General features: G+C 34.2%; 1 protein-coding gene across 2 annotated transcripts in view; it reads right to left on the minus strand.

The window, feature by feature from the left end:
* Window positions 1-16,121, minus strand: part of Dip-C (dipeptidase C) — a 39,349-nt gene extending 23,228 nt beyond the window's left edge. Inside the window, exons 1-4 of one of the 2 annotated variants that reach the window (XM_089236600.1) lie at window positions 16,012-16,112; window positions 10,279-10,345; window positions 6,070-6,280; window positions 1,428-1,555 (exon numbers count right to left, since the gene is read on the minus strand). In XM_089236600.1, coding sequence (XP_089092726.1) covers window positions 1,428-1,555; window positions 6,070-6,280; window positions 10,279-10,345; window position 16,012 — 407 coding nt within the window. In that variant the 5' untranslated portion in view covers window positions 16,013-16,112. Of the gene's footprint in view, window positions 1-1,427; window positions 1,556-6,069; window positions 6,281-10,278; window positions 10,346-16,011 lie in introns of both variants that reach the window. The other variant, XM_089236601.1, reaches the window with a different exon arrangement.
* Window positions 16,122-19,104: the final 2,983 nt, after the last annotated feature.

The following is a 19,104-nucleotide window of genomic DNA, read 5'->3' on the forward strand; positions in this document are numbered from 1 at the left end:
TACACTATATCCAAAGCCACTAACCTTCTTGGCTTTTCCTCATACAACAGTATCTCGAGTCTTCAAAAAATGGCAGCCAAGTTAAAAAAGTTGAAGTGGAAACCTAAATAGTAGGCGGAAATCACTTGTGAACAAAAGAGGTACCAGGCACAATAGAAGAGCTACAATGCAAAAAATTGCAGCGCAATACAACTCAGTATCATCGCAAACCATATCCATACACTCTACAAGATGGATATTAAAACAAATATTGGTTTTAATATCTGACAACCAGTAACAGTCCCTTTGATTTTGCTGCAAAACTGAAGAAAACTGCTTTTGTGGCAGAATCATGGTCTAGGGTGCATTTTCCTGGTATACTCTTGGTCCCTCATTTCCATTGGAAACATCCATCAATGCCAGCACTTACTTCCAAGTGCCCGAGTGGCATGGTGGTAAGATGCTCGTCTACCATCGTGAAGGTTGTTGTCAGGGTCCCGGGTTCAAATCCAAGAAAGGATATAGATAAGATATTTTCCCTAACGAACTCGAGGCGACCACCGATTTTTTTTTAACCTGCGCCATCACGTCGACCTGATTGTTCTGTGAGCAAGAAAGCAATCAGTCATATTTATCAGATTGTGAGATTTTGCATGTGGGGAATCACTTGCTGAATGTGTGGCCTCACCCACCCGCAGCTGAGAACATTAATCAAGTACACCTTCACTCATGTAATCTTGACAAAAAAAATCACACTTTTGACAGCACAGGATTACCTTCAGTAGAACACAAAAATGAAGTTCATTTCCTGTGACTAGTTTTGGAAAATTAAAAAAATGTATTTTAAGAGAAATCATTGTAAGCACCACAAGTTTTCTAGGGAGATGAAAATATGGAGGGGAAATAGAAGGAATTTCATTCAGGAAGAGGGTGTGGGCATTAAGTGATATTTATAATGTATTTTGCTTTGATAGTCCTAATGTTATTTTTCTTATTTATTTCTGAATGCAAGAGATAACTCCTCTCTGAGTATGGCATTAGCTGTTGCTGAGCAAACAATGGTTTCTCAGTTCTCATTTTCTGAAAATTTTGAAGGAGTTTGAAATAAGTCTGAAAAAAAATGTATACACCCATACAGATGGACCAATACCTGCTTCACTGTGCAATTTTTTTCCCTATAAAGAGAAAGTAAACTACCGTCAAACCCAGCTATAGAGAATTGAACTGGAGAACACACACAAGAAAAAATGTTTCATCTCATTTCATAGGTTGTTCTCTATAATCAGACCAAATATATATCAAAAAAAGCAATAACAGGGTTTGACTGTACCTCCAGAAATCTAAAAATGAGGACAAAAAAACATGTAACAATTATGATTTGAACCATTAAATTGACTGAAAATGAGAACGTCTGGTAACCCTGAACTTAGACTTTAGACTTCACTTACCTTCCAAGCCATATTGCATAGGATTCTGGAAAGCGTGGAATGAACAAAAAACACTTTTGTGTATTCAACTGAATAGCACCATAACAATCTGGCTCTAGCACGCCGAAAGCCCAATGGAAATAGGACTCCTACAATAATACATGAAAAATCAGAAGGTTAATAATTTCATAAAATAGTTTATCGCTACTAGTGTAGAAAGAAAAATAATTAGCATTATAGAGATGATGTCACTCATTATTCAAACAAAGTATAGGTAACTAAATACAATGTAAGGATAAAGATTTTTTGGGAGCGAAAAATCACAGGCATCTATGGGAAATCAAAAAATCATCCTGTTGCAATCTGGACGAGTGCACTAAAAACTCAACACACTACAGAAGCACTGACAACTTCCTTTCTTAGAAATATATATGCTTTCTTTCTTTCAAACCAAGCACAACTTCAGTCTATTGCTGTAGACAATTTACTATAGAATTGAGTTGTGCTAGAAATGTGCATGTGTACTTTATCGTTTGAGACCATATCTAGTGTTCTGCGTGAATTTCTAGTGATACCATATATTTTTTCAACTATGAGTGAAATGCAATGATTAACTATTTGTACTGTTGCTCTCTTTGGCAAGGCTTTTTTAACAGGGGAGATCAGCTCACATTCATGCCTCAAAGTTAGGAACTACAGAAAATCAGCAACATATAGACTGTATACTGCATGAGATCGTGTAATGAACAGTCTGATCCGACTTGGCTAATGGCTCTCATAAGAGAATACAGGGGGGGGGGACATAATACATTTCTTCATTAAAGAGATTGTGTTGTTGAAATAGGTGGGAGGGTAGAGGTGGACCCTCTCCCCCCTTGTTCGAGGAGACTGTGTTCATGGGCATATACAGATCTTGAATGACCACTGGATCTGATCAACCACGTGGCGACCAAATATTTTAGGAACAACACATTTTTTCGCTAGGGGAAAAAGGTCCAAACAATTTTTTTTCTTGAGTGTGAATGTACATGTAGTGAAACCTGGTGTGAAGTTTGTTTCTGTGTAATGCTTGGTATGTATAGTGCTATCATCTGCAACCAGTTTTTCTAACTATGAGTGAAGGGTAATAATTGAATAATTTATCGTTGTCGGCCTGTTGCTGAGGTATAAAGGCTGTATAACTACTTTATAATTACCAGATGACAGCACAAGTGTGGAATAACTAGTTTTTTAAACATGTTAATTAATAAAATTCAGTTAGATATTTCATCCATGTGAAAGTGCATTAATAAAACACTGCTTTTACAAAATAGATACATATTCATTATTATGCAATATTCAACATGAGGAGCTTATTTTTAAAAGGGAACATTTCTACCTTTTTTTTGAAATGTACTTTATAATGATTTATGAATTTTTGGGATAAGTTTTGGCAAGTTATGCAACCAGGATTATTCAAACGCGACTATTTTTGGTAGAAATTACAATGTAAAGTTAGTCATTTCTTTCAAAGGGGGAACATATTTCATAGACCTTTCTATATTTTTACAACCTTTCTCATACACTTTGGTATTTTTCATTGCTCAATAACAGACACCCATGGGACTGAAAATTTTGACCACTGACAAGTCTTGTTAATGGACAGTATGATACATTGAGTCCTGTCTAGTAATTCAAAATTGTGTTTGTCAGTGGAAGTGTTCCCAAACTGGAGCGCCTGTTATAGGAAGTTCCAATGTAGAATTATTGTTTCTTATGTTAATGACGAGAGGGCAGTAAGGGTACCTACATGGGCAAGTTAAAACCTTCTGGTATCAACAGGTGGAGTAGAAATGGGAAATTTTTCAGACTTGGTCAGATCAAGTTTTAATCAAAAGGTAACATTTCCACTGGCCTTCTTTCAAAACTGAACATTTCCAAAATTTAAATGTTGGTAACTCTCTTGAATGTTAATCAAGAAACATAGTATTTAAATATTCTTCTAGCATTCTTGTATGCTACTTGTTGGGCTATTTTCTCTACTTTTGTAAAGTAGTTCATTCTGGAGGAAAAAAGTTATTTACTTCTACTGTAAATTTAGCAAAAGTGGAAATGTTCCCTTTTAAAATAAGCTCCTCAAATATTTCAATACATATTTTATATTTTTATTATAAGCGTATAGTGCTGACGAAACTTTCAAGTACCAGATTAATTAATTCATTGTGCACTGGATATTTTTTCGAAGTTTTTTTAAATTTTGTTTCCTTAACCATGTAACTACTGACCAAATCTTACACGATCCGATTTCCAGTGCTACCTTTTTTTGCTCACAGGCTGTAAAGACGCATAAATACACCTGTGGCAGTTAACACATAGACTCCATAAGGCATATATATATACCTGTGGCAGTTAACGGGTTAATTAGAACTAAAATGACCTACCAAAAAATTTTTATGATAATCACGATTAATAAAAGTTACAGTTTTTTATAAAAAATTGGATTTTTTTTTTATTTAAATTAGATTTTTTTAATTTTCACCTTAAAATATTGACTTTTACAGAATGAAATGTAATCTAATTTTGATTTTATTAACAGTTGGTGATTTGAATATTGTTCTTGAAAAATATGACTGAATAATAATTAATTCTAAAGATAAGTATACTTTCAAGTATAGAAATCAGACTAACACTAATTTTTCAGACAATATTGAACTTGATAAATGATAAAATAATCGCATTGCATAGTCATACATGCAACAGACATTTATTTATATGCATAAATAGGAAATTATTATTATAAAACTATTATTATAAAATTAGGGAAAATTATTATTATAAAATTTCTGTCAATTTTATCTTTTATCAAGTCCAACGTTGATAAAAATCATGATTTTTTTTCATTTGAATCAGATTTTTTAAATTAAATTCTATATTTACTGATTTTTAATTCCTATTAATTCCAAATTTAAAAAGCTAACTTACTGGGGGTATTAAATAGTTTCCATAACAGTTATAGACTTATTTTAACTTATAGACTACATTAAGCTCTAGAGATCTTGCTTTTTAAAAAGCATCCCATTCGTATATAAAATACTAAAAATCCTCTTTATCATACCAATTTCACGTAAGAACAAATCATTCTATGTTTAAAACAGTATTGAAAAAAATTTGTACTTGATAAAAAAAATTCAAGATGTGCAACTAACATTCACTAATTTAATCAATTCAAGTATTCTGGAGAAAAATCTTTTTTAAATATTACTGCAATACCATAAACTTTTTCTTGAAGAAAAACCACACCTTGAATGAAAAAAAACGTGTTCATTATGAGGTATGAAAAAATTTCTCTATGTTGTAGCATAATCAAAAAATCATGGAGGGGAAAAATTAGAGTTGTGATAAAAATTGTAAGTTTTTATTATAGCTTCAAAAGCTATAATAAATTCTATTCCAGGGATAAAAATCTGTCCATACAGTCTCAACACACTCTTTTTAACTAGTACTTCAATTTGTACATGGGAAATAAAGTTCTTGGAATATAGACTCTAGAAACCTCTCTCTCTCTCTAAAATCTTCTAATCTTCTGAGAAAAACTGAATAATATAAATATCAAATAAGTATAATAAATATAATCCCATAAAGTCAAACAAATATCTTTATCACATTTATTTAAATACTAGCTATAATACAAGGTGCTGCCCGGGTTTTCTTCAATTACTAAGAAGATTGAAAAGTGACAAACTTAAGGAATGAACTATTGTACATGATACTGGCAGCATTAAAGAAGTGAAGGCATATGCATGTCTGAAATGCATTGTTAGGGAATCACAGTAATTAAAGTAAACATTCCGAAAGTGATTGTATAGGCCCAGGAACCATTGTTGTCAGACAGATTTTTACCCATTTCGGGCATTTGCCCAGATCTAGAAAACTTTTAAAGTAGCCTATCATCCAATCTGGGTCCTGTTTGGTACATATGCAAAATTTGGCAACAATGGGTCTAAAATTATAGATTTGTATAGAGAACATTCATACAGACAGACTGAAAATCAATTTTATATATACAGTCGAATCTCATTATTACAAACTCCAAGAGACCGGAGGAATCACTTCATTACATTTCATTATAAAGAATTCCAAGTTTTTACATTGTTCCTATGTAAACTTATCTGGGGGATTAGAAAAGTGTTCGTTAAAACAAGATTTTTGCTATACCAATATTCGTTAAAATGGGATTCGACTGTATATGTAGATTAATTAATGTGTAAATAATTAAAATAGGAATCTTACTCTCTCTTATTTACTTGTATCATATTATACACGATAGAAAAAAAATTTTGTTTCAAATTGTTTGCAATATCAAAAGTATCTGATTTAAATCAGCGATTTTTTTTTTAAATCATGTGATTTAAATCAGAACTTAAATCATGATGTGAATCAAGCTGATTTAAATTGATATACTCTGGTGATAATTACTTCATTTTTTCATGTGATACTGAAAGGGTTTAAATGGTTAAACTATCTCCTGGTTCTGAATAATGAAATGCATGAACTCTATTCAATTAATTATTATTATTTCAATTAGCTAGAAAGTTTTGTGCAATCATTACTGATAAAAAATAAAATTCTAATCACAATAAGTAATCAATTGAATTAGAGATGACTGGCGATGCAAACTACTTACTTGACGAAACACAGGTTCGATATCAGTACAATACATGTTTTTTGTCTCCCCTCCTTGGAGAAGAATTATTGAATTTTTATACACATCTTGTTCACTTTCTGACATGTTATTTGAAATTTCTTGGAGTAGATTTTCACACAACCGCTGGCGATTCACAGCATGCAGCTTGACTGGAACTAACAAAGTATGTTCCCCAAGTGAGAAAAAACTTCTGAAAATACAATAAAATAGTTGCATGTAGCATCAAACACCAGGAACAAGACTGCATAAATACAGTCAAATATTGTTTTAATGAACTCCAAGAGACCAGAGAAATCACTTCGTTGTAACGAAATTTCATTATAAAAGAATTCCAGGTTTTAGCATTGTTCCTATGTAAACTTATTTGGGGGATTAGAAAAGTTTTTGTAAAAATGAGAATTTTTTTTCTCACTATAATGGTATTTATTAAATCAGGATTTGACTGTATTTTCAACTATATGGGAAATTTGGATGAAACACGATATATTGAGTTATTATTCAATAACTAAGAAAAATTTTACTAATGGGTTGACCAAGCTTACACAAGTGTTATATAGCACATAGTGCTCAATGTGATCACATCAGGACTCTGGGTTTCTGATAACAATAACGGATTGACAAGTAATCCAAAAAAATCTTGGTTTTAAGTCGGATAACCATATCTTCCATCTGGTTTAATGAGATACGTGGAAAAGGGACAACGTTTTTCTTTCCCACATAACAGGTTTCAAATGCTGTACCTTTTTTTTTAATTATTCTAGGGCAAAATTTTTTTCTCCTTTAAATTAAAATCTTTTTTTTATTCAGAAATTGAGAGGAGTTGGAATGAAATGGTGTAATGAGTATTAAAAATTATGCTACTTATGATGTACATTCCATAGATTCTCTTACAGCTAAGAAACTGAACGTGATCAGTTGAAAGAAACTAGTCATGAAAATGATTTTTTTTACCTTACACACATGCCTTTACTAAAAGGAAAAAATTGCAAAAAGCAGCGCTACACTTACATGGATCATAGTGGTTATTTATTTATTTATTTTAAATTTATATTTTAAAATACAAAAAGCTACAGGTTTAAACCCAATTACAGCTTGCAGTAAAAATAAAAATTAGCACAGAATAGAAAAAACGACATGATAAAGTACACAAAAGACAAATAAAAAGTAACAAAAATTACGCAAAATACAAAAATTCTATACAAAGATATAGACAATGCCATCACAGAAAAAATCTTCTAAAGTCACTAAAGGACGAATGAAAAATATCCAGATGTTCAGGAAGCACATTATAAAATTCGGAAAATCTGTTTATAGCACAGTAATTACCAATATTAGTATTGAATGATTTGACGGCAAATAAGTAATTAGATCTTGTATTGTGGCACTTAATATTGAAACAGATTTCGTTAAGAATGGGTATACAATCAATTTTGTTAGTCAACAGTTTCTTGAAAAAAATAACGATCGAGTACTCTCTGCATTTTTGTAAGCTATTGACATTGAAACTGTTTCGTAGATGAGTGGCAGATAGAATATTGTTATAAGGACGATGTTTTTTGAAATATAAACACCTTAGAAAATTGTTTTGAATAATTTCAAAACTCATAATATGGCAAACATGAAATGGGTTCCAGATAATTGAAGCATATTCCAGTTTGGATCTTATAAGCGCATTGAAAAGGGATATTAACGTATTACTATCCTTGAAATCTCTCGACATTCTTAATTTTAAGCAAACCAAGTTTTTTATATGACACAGAGCAAAGATTTTTAATGTGATCAGCAAAGTTAAAATTGGTACTATAAATAACGCCCAAATCGGTCGCAGAGGTTCTTCTAAGCAATTGGCTATTATTAATGTTATACTTAAAAAAGATTGGATTCTTTTTGTGAGTGAATGAAAGAACAAAACATTTATCAATATTGAGATTAAGTCTATTAAGTAAACACATTCTTGAAGTAAAGACAACTCATTTTGTAGGCTATAACATACATCAATACAATCAATACTTTTAAAAATCTTCAAATCATCAGCAAAGAATAGACAATTTTTGAAAAGTGTGGATGAAAATGATAAATAACAACGGGCCTAGCACAGATCCCTGAGGGACACCAGAACTAGCAACAAAACCTTAGCTTAAATTGGATTTACAGGAAACATACAACATTCTGTTGGATAAGTAGGAAATTAACCAATTCACTAAGTCAGAGTTAAAACCGATTTTACTAATTTTGCTGATGAGAATTCCATGATCAATATGATCAAAAGCTTTTGAAAAATCAGTATATATTACATCAAGTTGTCGTTTGTTATGTATGGTGTCGATAATACAGGCACTAAGACTCAGGAAATTAGTGACAGTAGACCATTGACAAAACCATGTTGATTCGCGACAACATGGTCAGGGACTTGATCTGATTGAAAATTTTTTTGTGTAATATCGATTCGAAGATTTTAGCGAACAGAGATAAAATAACAACAGGTCTATAGTTCTCGATACAAGATTTGTCACCTTTCTTGAAGATGGGAACAACTTTTGCTCTCTTCCACTCGGCAGAAAAAATTTTAGTACTAATTGATAAATTGAAAATAATTAGCAATGGAAAAACAAAATTTATAGCACAAGCTTTAACTATATAAGAAGGAACACCATCCATACTGAGAGAAGAGCCTTTAAGTTTCTTTATACCATGAACAATATCATCCACAAAAACATTATCAATGGTAACATTAGAAGAATTAGGAAAAGTCGTATCGGAGATATAGATATCATTTGTAGCACTGGTGATGTAGCTAGACTTGAAAAAATTCTCAAATGCAGTTGCAATATCAGAAGTAGTCGACAAAAAATTATTTACATTTCATATTTAAAGGAACATTTCTATTTTTGATAGTGCAGAAAGACCAAAATTTTTTAGGGTCATTTTTCAGTGATGATTCAATATGAAAAATATATTTTTTATACTCCCTCATAACTTCAGATTTAATTCTGGCTCTGTAAAGTTTATACTGAATAGAGTCACAAATTCTATTAAATTTCAAATACATATTGCAGAATTTTTTCTTCAGTCTAATACAATGTATAATATATTTGGAGAACCAAGGAGGATATGTATGTTTAGATGAAAATTTGATGGGGACATAATTGTTAAAGGCAGAGTAGATGCGAGAATAAAACATGTCAACAGCATCATCAACATTATTGCACAAGTTTAAAAAATTCCAATCGTAATTACTAAAAAATGAATACAATGATCTAAAATTGCTATTTTTGAAATCATAATAACTACAACGAGAATTATTAACAGTACGTCTAATATAACGAATACCAGAAAAAGAGCATATCATAGCCGGGGGATGTTTATCTATAGGCACAAGCGGTAAATCATCTTTCGTAACTTCAATTGAAAAAAAACGACTAGAAAATAGTACAAGATCAAGTATTCTGTTAAAGTGATTAACTATAAAATTCAATTGCTTTAAATCAAACAAATGCATAAAATTTGAAAGATCTGAAACAGATCTAGAATTAGAGTCATTAAAATTAGCAAACCAATTTATTTCAGAGAGATTAAAGTCGCCCACTACAAGAAGATCATGATTATACACGTCCATCATTTGTGGGGTCAGAGAGGGACCATTGCCCCCTCCCCCCCCCTGGCTTTTGAAAATACACTAAAAATGATATGCATATATATACATTGAGTACATGTTTTTTGCCCCCCCCCCCCCGGAAAATGTTGAAATGACGGCCCTGATTAACTGAGTAGAGATTTTTGTCAATAAGGGAGCCTTCTGGCCACCTACATAATTTTGCAGATTGATAACAATAACTTATACAGGAAAAGAAATTAGTCTAGTTCAACTTTAGCTTCAAAATATGCAAAAAGGAAAACTTTCAACAAAAAAAATAATAACATAAACCAGTCCCATAACTATAAAAAAAATTTTTCTCATATTATGATATTGGTCTGTTCCGTACTTTGCAATACCCAAATGATAACATTATCCATGATTCTAATAAGCAGCATAGACTGTATTACAAAAATCAATATCTTATAAAGAATACCCATGCAAGATTTTGATTCAAATATTATAACTTTCAATTTGGAACAAATATTTTTTTTACCAATGGCCATGCATGGTAACTGATTTTTCATTCATTATAATCTTATCAATATACCTACCTACTAAAATGCAAACAGAAATTAACAAACTTCCTCATCTTTATTTCACCCACATATAAGTGTTCCACTACAAAATTGAGAAGAAAAAAAGCTAATTCCTAGGTACATCATATAAGACTAATATTTCCAGAATGTGCACAGAAATATCATTTACCTAAAATTTGCAAGAACACAAATAAGTGTGAAAGCTGCTGACAGTATTTATTTATTTATTATTGGAGAAAAAAATGTTTCATACTATTTCTTCTACCAAAGCATTAGTTGCTAATGAGGTATCAAATTAACTAATTGTCAGATTTTCAGTGAAACCTGCACGAAACAGAATGTTAAAAGACTGAAATAGTATTTCATTTTAGGTGAGTATTATGCTATAAAAGTTTGATACAGGATCTTTTACAAAACATGAAAAAAAAGACCAATAAGTGTATCGGTTACATTCACTCGAATGCAATCAATATGCTCAATGGTTTGCATTTTTATAAAAGAACTTTTATCAAACTTTTATAATGTAAAAGTAACACATCTATTAAATTCACATTAGTAAATTATTTGGAAATCATTTTAATTCTTACGGCCGTATGCACAGAGTTCAACTGTAATCGTAGGTTAAAGGATTTAGAAATATAAACGAATAGGTTAAATTCTGGATTTTAATCCATTCGTATCTATCTCTAATCCTTTAACCTGCAATTGCAGTTAAACTCTGTCAGTGAATGCAGCTATTAGACAGACTTCTGTTTCATAAAGGTGCATATCAGAGCACTGATCATCGAACAGACTATCTTTTGATTACATTCGCAACAGGTTTCTATCCTATACAGCAGAGATCTTCAATCTTTCCTTGTGGACATTGCAGGACAAATCAAAAGTTCTCACGAAGCTCGTGGGTCATCAACTCATAGAGAGATGTATTGAATTATAAGATTGAATCCTGATTTTAAAAGACTTGTAATATCAAGGCTTGGCAAGTCAGAAAAAAATGTAGGTACCAGCAAAATTTCATAGGCACCAAGTGTTTCCTTATCTACATAATAGCTGTTTTTTTTTTTTTTTTTTGCAATTTGTCTTTCTCTCTCACACACACACACTCACTCTTTCTCTCTCAAATTCTTTGTTTATTAATTATCGATTTTGAAATTATTTTGATTCTTTAGAAAAAATTATTTTTCAATAATTCTAAAATTATTTGTCAACAATTAGTAATTTTTTAGTTATTCTTTCCCAAGAAATTTCATAAAATTTTTATCAATTACAAAATAATTTCAGGAATTATTTTTTCATTAATTTTTGTGCTCATAGTAAGAATCACTGCAATTATATCAAAACAAAGTTTGTTCAAAATTTTTGCTCGTTAACAAATCATTCATTAAACTAGGGATTCTCAAAGTGTGCATTGCAGCTCGCTGGGCGTCGTCAAACTTTTTCAATGGCCTCGCAGCAAGCCTAAGATTGTATTGATGTCTCTGTCAATATAATGATTACTAGAAATCATATCTTACCCAGTTATTCATGTCATGAGAGCGTGGCAAGTGTAATTTAAGAATGTTAGGAGGGGCTGGTAAATTATCACTAAGGCGAGGATGCTGCAGGTAAATGTCAGAAGAAAGCCACTAGTAAATTATAACAACCATCATTTTTGTGTTCAGTAAAATGATTGGAAAGTAAGTAGATGGAAAACGATGGCTGAGTAAGGCCATTGGTAAGCGATAGCTAAATAAATGCAGCTGGGAAAAACAATGGGTATGTAAAATAGCTAGTAAGCAGTGGCTGCATAAGACCATTGCTAAGGCAGCTGGGAAATGATGACTATTTAAGGCTGCTCATAAATGATAATTAAGTAAGGCCGATGTCTAACAATGACTGAGTGTGGGTACTGTCAACTGATGGTTAGAGTAAAAAAGCCACTCGTAAACAATGGCTGAATAAAGGCACTATGAATGATAATTGAGTGAAGGGACAGATTAATTAAAGCTTAGGAGTAAAATAGCCATGGTTATATAAGTGAAGTGCTCGGTTGAATAACAGTCTATATTACACAATTTTTGTGAAATTAGTTTGTTGACCAAATAACATTCCATATAGCTACCGTTACACATTCCTTATGTCAGTTCTTGCAGAAACCAAGATGTCATTACTATGCCATTTTAAACAGCTGCAATGGTGAGTTTTATAACTGGAACAACAGTCTATGTTGTCTCAATTACCTTCCTGAACGGGATAACTGTCTGTTATGTTCAGGCGGGAAAAAATTTTCAGTTTCTCAGCGATAACTTTCAGTGTGTCTCCTGACAAATTTGAGAAAATGACAGAGTTTGTTCAGCCAAAACCTTTAAATGATCACTGTGAGAGAGCTACGAGCAAATGGCTGCCACGTGAAGTCAAACGTTTGAGAACCACTATGTTAAACGAATCGCTAGTTACCAGTCAGATTTTCTTAAAAGTAGGTTTCCTACGTTGTGTGTAGCATGAAAATGTTGATTGATTGAAAAAAAATCTGAATTCAGGTTTTTTAACCAATCAGCATTTTCATACTGCACTGATTGTATATATATAGAAAATCTGCTCTACGGGAAACCCAATTTAACCGAAGTTCCACTGTATGGAGCATACATACCCCCTTCCAAGGGAGGGGCTCAAGTATTTCACGGCTTGGTGTAAAAAAGCTTTATGGCCCATTAAAATTTTTTTCTCCGATCCTTCAGTGTCCTCAAGAAAACCGGCTCCCGCCAGGTGCACACGACAACGACTATCAAACTTTCTACATTCTACTAAGTTATGGTAATAACAAAGCCATTTGGCAATTAGATTTGAGCAAATAGTAATAGTAGTACCCACCACACTGCAAGGACAAATTTTAAGTGAGACCCCAGGGCATTTCGAAGGCTGAGAACCACTGCTTTGCAATCATGATCCCAGCAAGGATTGGGGTTAATAGAGCTCCAACCCAGAATGATTCTTATTGTTTTTCTTCACCATGTAAATTTTCCATAAAGAGAGGTCTGTGAAAAATCTGTCTTGGGGACGGAGCCTGCCAAAAAATAAAGTCTACAATTTCTGTTAATGACAATGGAAAAGCTGTCAGGTGTGGATTATCACCACCCAGAGCCTTAACACTCTTTTGGCTGCGGTAAGCATGCATCCATTTTGTGTAGTTTTAACCAGTCAAGTGGTTACGACGGCATTTGCCGTCGCTGATATATGTAATGGTGTTGCTTATGACGCCATTTGCCAACACGAAGACTTTTCGGTCTTTTTCACAGATATGACGAAATAATTTGTCATACATGTGCTGCCATCTCTGTACAGTCATCCTTCTACTTTGTTATCTCATCACTAGATGGAGTTGACAATTATATTTCAAGGTCTAAGATTATTATTACTATTATCTTTGTCATGTTTTGTAAAGCTGCATCCCCATCACTATTTTTTTTTCCAATTCCCTTACGAAGATGCATCTGTTTTATTACTCATATATCTTTTAGTAAAGGTTCAACTACTATGGTTCCACATAAATCCATCAACAGCATTTCTTTTAGTCACAGGACATTATGACCGCCCCTCCCCACTTTTGGGGTGTCATATTATGTCTCGACACATTCGAGCTATAAAAAAACATGCTATAAAAAAATATTTCAAACTTCCAAGAAAAGGAAAAAAAATGGGAAAAGTGCACGCATCTTCAAAAAAAAAAAGGCACTGCGGGTAACGCTCGGAGAAATTAATTGGACAGTTGACTGGTTAAATACACAAAAAGGAATAATTTAACGCTACTTCTCATACAGTGCCTAGGGCACCAAACCTGTGTGCTCTTGTGGCTTGGATGGGGGGGGGGGGTGTTCCAAAACCCTAGGCTTGTGGATTCTGTTTCTGAAATAATTTAAAGATAAAAAAAGGTATTGTTTTATTAAGAAGTCATAATGTAACTTAATAAAAGTATTTTTATCCCATTTTGCAAGCCCCTAAAATGTAGCAGCCCAGTGTGGCTGCGCCGTATCAAGTCCGGCCCTATATGCCCAAATGGGAGTGAAGGGGGTTAAAATCCAGTAGAACCTCCTACAAGACTTGAAGAGCTAAAATGATAATGGAGAAGAGATCCTGAGATGGAGCCTTATTCATACAATTTTTGGACATTAAATTTACTCAGAAATAAATTTCATTAGTTTTAACTGTTGTTAACGATCCCAGATGTTGGAGAGAGCTTTAACACTAGAACTACAGAATTGGTCAATTTGACCTAAATCAAACTTCATTTTCATTCATCTCGAAGACTCAAGCACAGATGATGAAAAAATTTTGCCTTTTCATGGTATTAATTCAAAAAATTTTATTTTCACATTTCATGTTTCAGTGCTATAAGCGCTTGCACCTAGAACCATGGTTTGGATGACCCAACATACAGGCGCTGTAGCCCAGGTTGATAAGATACTCACCTAAAGTACCAAAGGATGAGTAGAGGTGTCAAGAGTTTGATACCCGGTTCATCCTTGTCAGAAAACTTTCTAGACACAAGGGTACAACAGAAACGGTGACATGACCGTAGAAAAAATTGCTACTGCAGGGAATCTCCCATTGAGGAGTTAGCGCACCAACCTCTTGATGAGTATAAAAAACAACCCTGCCGTTTGGAATTGGGAATAAATTTTATGTCCCAGTCTAATTAGCCTTCATGCGTAGAAAATCACCATGATGTGACAAAAGTGATCAAATGACCCAACATACGAAAAAAAAATGTACAATTTTCTTGGAATGGATTTACATATTGCTAAATGAAGATAGTGAAGAATAAGGGTCTCTCAGGCCAATTTATTGTTCCCGGAGATTATCTTTTTTCCAATGAAGGTATGACAAGTAGAGCTAAATATAAATATATGTTTATATATATATATTTTTTGTAAACTTGAATACCTGGTATTCGGATGGGACTTAAGTAAGGTTTTTGGCAAAGTAAAAACTCAACTTTGAAAAAAAAAGTGTAGCTGAAATTTCTGTATGCAAATGATGGCAAAAAAGAATAAAATTCTGGCTTGCAGTTGAGGTTGATGCCAAATACATTTTAGATTTCCAAACCTTGGGAAGAATCATCGTCCAATGAATCTTTCTTTAAGAGAACATAGTGATGCAATAGATCAAGCTATTTGAGAACAAGGGTAGAAATGTCACTGACAACTTTTTCACTGCATTGAAAGCACTAAAAGCCAAAAATATGAAGTTTGTGGGGACAGTAACATGAAATCGAAGAGACATATCTGACTCAATAAACAGTGAAACTACAGTTGCACGAAACAACGCTACTTGAAAACAATGATGGCGTAATGAACATTTATCAAGGATAAAAATGTTTTATTACTCAGCACGCTTCATCTGACAATCGATATTAACAGTAGTAGCCCCAAAAAGCTTCCAGAAACTATTTCACGCAACAATTAAACAAAATTTGCGCAAATGTAGCCGATCAAATGGCTAGAAAATATTATGTAATTCTGGAACCCATTTTACATTCACATAAACAAATAATTTTCCGTTGTATACACAACTGAACAACGTTATGACAGGCGAAAGAAGGTTAGGAAAAAGGTTCGCATGACAAAGAAACAGGTCGATGGAACCAAAGAAAGGCATTCAAAATTGCCAAGATCCGAAATACACTCTTTCTATAGATCGGAACAAAATCAATTTTCTATAGACACAAGTCATCGATCTCATTCGCCTTTTTCCACTGAATTTCATACTCACTCTTCCTTTGATGAAGCCATTTTTCTTCGAAAGTGAAACTTTGTGTCGAGAGATTACGTATCAGCTGTTTTTTTTTTCCTCCACCACGTAAACATACAAAACAAATCATCAGGGTGGCCAGAGCCAGGGTTTCAACTTCGTGACCATATAATCCGTGTTTTACGGTTTTACGGGACATTTCATTTTTTAATTTGATTAACTCAACGTGACCACACGTCCCGTGTTTCCCGGGACTTCAAAGTCAAGATGGTTATAAATAAACTGACTCTATTCAGACGTATATGCAGTGCCCATTTTGACGGAGCACTGGATTGGATAGATTCAATAAAAAATTCCAATTTTTGACCACCAGGTGGAAAAAATATCACTTGTTATTGGTCCCCCCCCCCACGGTCCAAATACCATATATTAAAAGGTATCAATGCATCCCACAACGGGCGCTACAAAGGCCTATAATTTAGACGAGTAGTAGATCATGGGGGAAAGAATAACTCTAATAATTCTTTCCTCCATGGTAGTTCCATGATAGTAGATATGGTCGCGGTGAAGTAGGAACGCGTGGTTTGGTTGGTGTTACGCCCCTCTGCGTTTGTGCTTACCCTTTACTTAATTTTTTTTTTTTTTTAATTTTTATTTTATTAGTGTTTCCCCCTTTAACCACAATTTTCTCTATTAGGTGAATTTTCAGTAATAGTTTATTTAATTCCCTGAACTGAAGCTCATTAGGTCAAGGCTCTTGGTTAGGGCCTTGCCCGTTTCCGGGGTCTAGCTTGACTCCCTCAAATGTGCAGTTATGGCAGTTCTAATTGATACACAGCCAGCGGGTAGTGCAGACAAAGTCTCGTCTACAATTCATAATTGGATTGCGCATCCAATTCATAATTGGAATGCATAACTACGTATAATTGGAATAACTGATGAAGACATCATGGACGGTTTTTGGTGAGTCCCCTCGCATTTTGCTAACTTTCAAGTTTTCGGGTACAGAAATTATTCCAAGATCCAGGCCATTGAGCCTGAAAAAAGATATTTGCACAAAGATCTCGGATCCTAAACACATCTCGGAGATTCGATTTACGCGCTGGAGAATTGTTAATTTCTACGGAAAATAACACTGCGAAAGAGATTGTAAAAATAGAAAATATTTTGAATATTCCCGTTAAATCGGTCCTTCTGAAGGATTCGATTACCTCCAAATATCTACTAAATATTCCGTGTGGCATTGCAGTAGCGGAAATTGCGGAAGAGCTGCAATCTGAGGGGTTACAGGTCATCGGTATTCGAAGATTTATAAAAGAAAGAATTCCCTTACAAACTGCTCTGGTTACGATTGTTGGTAGGAACATTCCGCCGAAAATGAAATTATGGTTCTTGATATGGTTCTTGATTATGGCCACGTAAATTTATTGAGCGTCCCAATCAATGCCTTCGGTGCTTTAGCTATTTCCACCGCTCAAAGTTTTGTAGAGTGGCAACTCAGGTCTGCAAACGATGTGGCGAAAATAATAACCACGAAACCTCTCAAAACCCCATCTCCTGTAAGGCTTCTACACATCTTGCCATTGACTGTCAGTGCCCTGCTTATGTCTTGGAATCAAAAGCATATCAATATAAAGCCGAGCATCATGTTCCAATAAACGTTGCTCGTGCAAGATGTAAAATGAATTCCTCTTCATATGCTGCTCGGACCAGCATTTCCATGTCATCAGATTTTAGTGCTCTCAAGGCGGAGATCAGTTCCCTGGTCCAAGCGGAAGTGTCTGCTATTAACCGACTGACGGTCCTGCACGTATATTTACGTGTGAAGTTGATGCCTTCCAAACGGTCTAGGCCGTATTTTTACGTGTGAACTTTTTGACTTCCAAATGGTCCTGGCCGTAAATATACTGCCTTGCTTTCCCCCCATAAAGAATCACTAAGCTGGCTTAGCATACGCCCCTCTCTTTTCTCCACAAAATGACCATTGTACTCGCAACAGCGCTGGGCGTTGAAAACGACAAAATGGCTTCTGCCTCTTCGGCGGGAGGGGACAGTTTTCAATTAACTTAGCAGATAGACGTTTGACAAGCAGCTCTCGAATAGTCAGTTCAAAGAAGCCTTAATCCTTTTGTAAACGAAGAGGAATTTTCAGAAAGTATAAGAAAGGCTGCTCTTCAGCAAGAAATGCCCCACCTAAAAGGCACGTCTTTATCTTATTATAGAAATTCTTATCGCTTGATTGTAGGATATGTACTGGCATTCACTTTTATTTTGGCATGAAAAAATTACATCGTATTAAAACTCATTGACTGCGAAACACTGAATGCATAGAGATAAACAGGATTTCCCCCCCCCCCCGAATTGTGACATCCTGGCTTTCCAGTGATTTTAATTTTTTACAGTATAGGCGAAATTTTTTAATTTTATTTTTCATTTGTTTATCTTTACCTCTTTATCACTACTCAAGTACGATACGGCAGAACCTCAATTATCCGATGTGATTGGAAAGCCCTACATCAGAAAACCAAATACAGTATCATGTTTATTTACGCAGAGCATAATTGATACCAGTGTTTCTTAACTCCTTTACCCTACCCCCTGTAACCCTCTTTGGACCATGTTTTCTTCTCACTTCTTGTTTCTTGGCCTTTGCCTGGGCCCCTAACCTCACTCAGCAGACTAAACCGTTTCAAAGTATACAAACTATTTTCTTTTTGAAAAAATTTATAGTGAAAGCGAAAATTTTATAAACAAAGACTGTCATAGTGTCTGTCAAGATTGTCATGCCTCTAGAGTCCAGCGAGCTTCCCTCTTGTGAAGGTTATATGCTGGGCAGTGATGCCAAGATCACGCCAACCCACCCCCTCCCGCGTGCAAAGTGATTTACGGGAAGGGGGGGGGGGTTCAATATTTCGATGGAAGTAACAGCTTACATATTTACATACTTTCGAAAATTATTGTGTGCCAGAATTTTATCATGTAGGCCCCATGAAGACATTATACCCCCCGGACTATGCCTGGATCAGCCCATACTTGTGAACCAGAGTTGGGCGAACATACACAGAGAAAGCATATGGGAACGTATGCGCATCACATTTGTGGTAAGGCGTACAT

Source organism: Pholcus phalangioides, unplaced genomic scaffold, assembly GCF_987345545.1.
Source record: "Pholcus phalangioides strain wild (caught in Gottingen) unplaced genomic scaffold, Ppha-v1.0 ptg000009l_1, whole genome shotgun sequence".
In the NCBI taxonomy this organism is placed as follows: Eukaryota; Metazoa; Arthropoda; class Arachnida; order Araneae; family Pholcidae; genus Pholcus; species Pholcus phalangioides.